Here is a 2,647-nt window from a genome sequence, read left to right as displayed (position 1 = left end):
GTGCCTTTTAACTCTTAGTTACCTGGATCCTGTAATTGACTCTGGGAACCATAACTCTGCGAGCCATACTCTTGAGTTCTAAAAAATTTTTTGTTTATGCTACAATCTGTATTCAGATACCACCAGTTGTTTTTTTTTTCTCTCGGGATGCATGGCATCTTTCATCATGAGTCTTCAGAGTTGTCTTGGATGATTGTATTGCTGAGAATAGCTACATCCTTCACAGCTGATCATCTTACAATACTGTTATTACTTTGTACGCAGTTCATTGCACTTTGCATCATCTCATGCAGGTCTAGGCTTTTCCAAAACATCCCAGTCATCATTTCCCACAGCATAATAGTATTCCATCACAATCACATACCACAGCTTGTTCAGCCATCCTCAGTTGATGGGCATCCCTTCAATTTCTAATTCTTTGCCATGAGAAAAGAGATGCTTAACATTTTTGGTCCATATATGTCCCTTTAATTTTGTAAAAATCTCTTTTGAGATATAGACCTAGTATTGGTATTGTTAGGTCAAAGGGCATACATGGTTTTATAGTCCTTTGGGCATACTTCCAAATTGCTCACAGTGCTTCTGAACAAAGACCTCAAGGGATCTCCAGTTGTCCTTGGTTCTGGGGGAATGGGTCATGGGATGATATCCTTAAGTAGAGCTATGACAGGAAGTTATTGGAACCAGGTAGATCTGGGGATATAGATGTCTTGGTACTCATTCAACCCATAAGCATTTAATATGTGCTTATGATGGGCTGGGTTCTTTGCTGAGCACTGGAGATGCCAAGAAAGGCAAAAGTTGTGAGGTTCCCCAGAGAGCATAGCAGTACTTCAGAACTTGAGAGTCAGTGCTGATCAGCACGAATGGACTTATAATTGGGAAACAGGCAGCCAGGAAGTTTGAGCTATGTAACAGCCAAGGTCTTGGGCTTTTAAATTGCATATACATTACCAAAATAGAATTGAGTGAGAAAAAGCACACAAAGGTATTCACCAGCAGTAGGATGGATTGAGTGGCTCTGGTCTCAGGGGAGACTCTTGGAGAAAGCCTAGACACATGGATGTGCTTGACCCTTTTGTGGTGCGTTTTCAGAAACAACATCATGTAGCCACTGGCATAGATGATGAAGCCAACAGAGGCAGCGTCAGGGAAGGAGTCCACAACTGCAAACAGTGCAGCCTTATCTGTAGAAACCGCTAAATTATAGCAATACCCATAATCTAGTAGATTTGAGATATTTTTGGAGATCCTTGTTCCTTTAGTTCTCACAAGAACAGTGATATTTATTATCAGATGGAATACCCAGCATAGAACACTGCAGTGGACGATGTACTTTGGGGTCCTGGTTTTAAGCCTGGTCCACCTGGCTGTGTTGGGATTGATAGTGATGGCCTGGAAGCCACTCAGGAGGCAGGTCATGTTGAGGGAAAGAGCACGGGCCACTCTGTAAAGATAGAAGTTAATTTTACAGCCAACGTCGTCCAGGAAATTCTTCTGGCCCAAAGCTGCCATTGTCTGAGGGACTCCCTTAATGAGCAGCAGCATGGAATTGGCCCAAGCCAGCTGCGTGAGTATTGTATCTATGGGCCTCAGTTTGTGCTCAGTAAGGAACGTGAATGTGAAGAGGAACACGAGGAAGGAATTTCCCACAATCCCAACGACAGTCTGAGAGCAGAAGACAATACCTAGCATGATTTCAAGTGGACTCATGTCCTTAGTGTCTTGGAAGATAAGTTTCCTTCAGAGCCTAAGTGACTGAACAGAAATGAAAAGAGTTCATGACATTCCTGAACATTTCCTGCTCACATTCTAAAGGAACCACTGAGAATGTGGACTACGTGGAACATCAGTGCAATCAGTGTCCCTCTTGTGGCCTGGGAGAGATGTCTATGCAATGGCCTTTTCTAGGTGGAGCTCTGTTTCTGTAATGTCAGTGAATCAATAAACATTTATGAAGCACCTACTAGGGGCCAGGCAATGTGCCAAGCATTGGTGATACAAAGAAATGAAAATCAGCCTCTACCCTCAAGGATCTTAGAGTGTATAAGTTGGGGTGGGGGAGGGGAGATCAAATGGAAATTGGAGATAATGGACAGGAGGGAGGCACTGGATTCAAGGAGCGTGAAGAAAGGCTTCTTGGCAAGAGAAAGATTTTAGTTTGAACTTGAAGGAATTGAGAGGATCCAGAAGCCATAGACGAGGAGCGAGAGAATTCCAGCCAGTGAAAGTGCAGGAGATGGAGGATGTTGTGAGACCCGAGGGGAGAAGGCCAGTGTCACTAAGTCACAGAGTGTCTGAGGGGTGAAGGTCAGCAGAGGAGGAAATGTGCTTTTGGGGAGATTTCAAACAGCTTTAGTAACAAAAGAGGATTTTACAATGGATCCTGGAGGTGCCGGAGAGGCATTGTAGTTTATGGACAGACGGAATTGTTGGCTAGGGATAGTGGTTCATTCTGTGGAAGACACTAAGATTCAGAACCACAACTTAAATGACCTACCACATGGCTTGGAAGCTTCCTTTCCAGACCTTTGGAAAGTCTGAAGCATGAACTTGGCAGTCCGCACTGGTCTTGGTGAATTATGTCCCGTTCAGTTATCTCAGGTTCACCCCCAGGGTAAGGGTGAGAGTCATATCTCCAATGACG

General features: G+C 44.0%; 1 protein-coding gene across 1 annotated transcript; it reads right to left on the bottom strand.

Moving 5' to 3' along the window:
• Positions 1–747: 747 nt before the first annotated feature.
• Positions 748–1,713, bottom strand: LOC114041553 (vomeronasal type-1 receptor 1-like). The gene has a single exon (XM_027860064.1). It carries the CDS (start codon positions 1,711–1,713, stop codon positions 748–750), a length of 966 nt encoding a protein of 321 aa, XP_027715865.1.
• Positions 1,714–2,647: the final 934 nt, after the last annotated feature.

The sequence above is a fragment of the Vombatus ursinus genome, unplaced genomic scaffold, assembly GCF_900497805.2.
Source record: "Vombatus ursinus unplaced genomic scaffold, bare-nosed wombat genome assembly UNPS02014175.1, whole genome shotgun sequence".
NCBI classification, from domain to species: domain Eukaryota; kingdom Metazoa; phylum Chordata; class Mammalia; order Diprotodontia; family Vombatidae; genus Vombatus; species Vombatus ursinus.
This window is presented reverse-complemented; position numbering and strand designations above follow the sequence as displayed.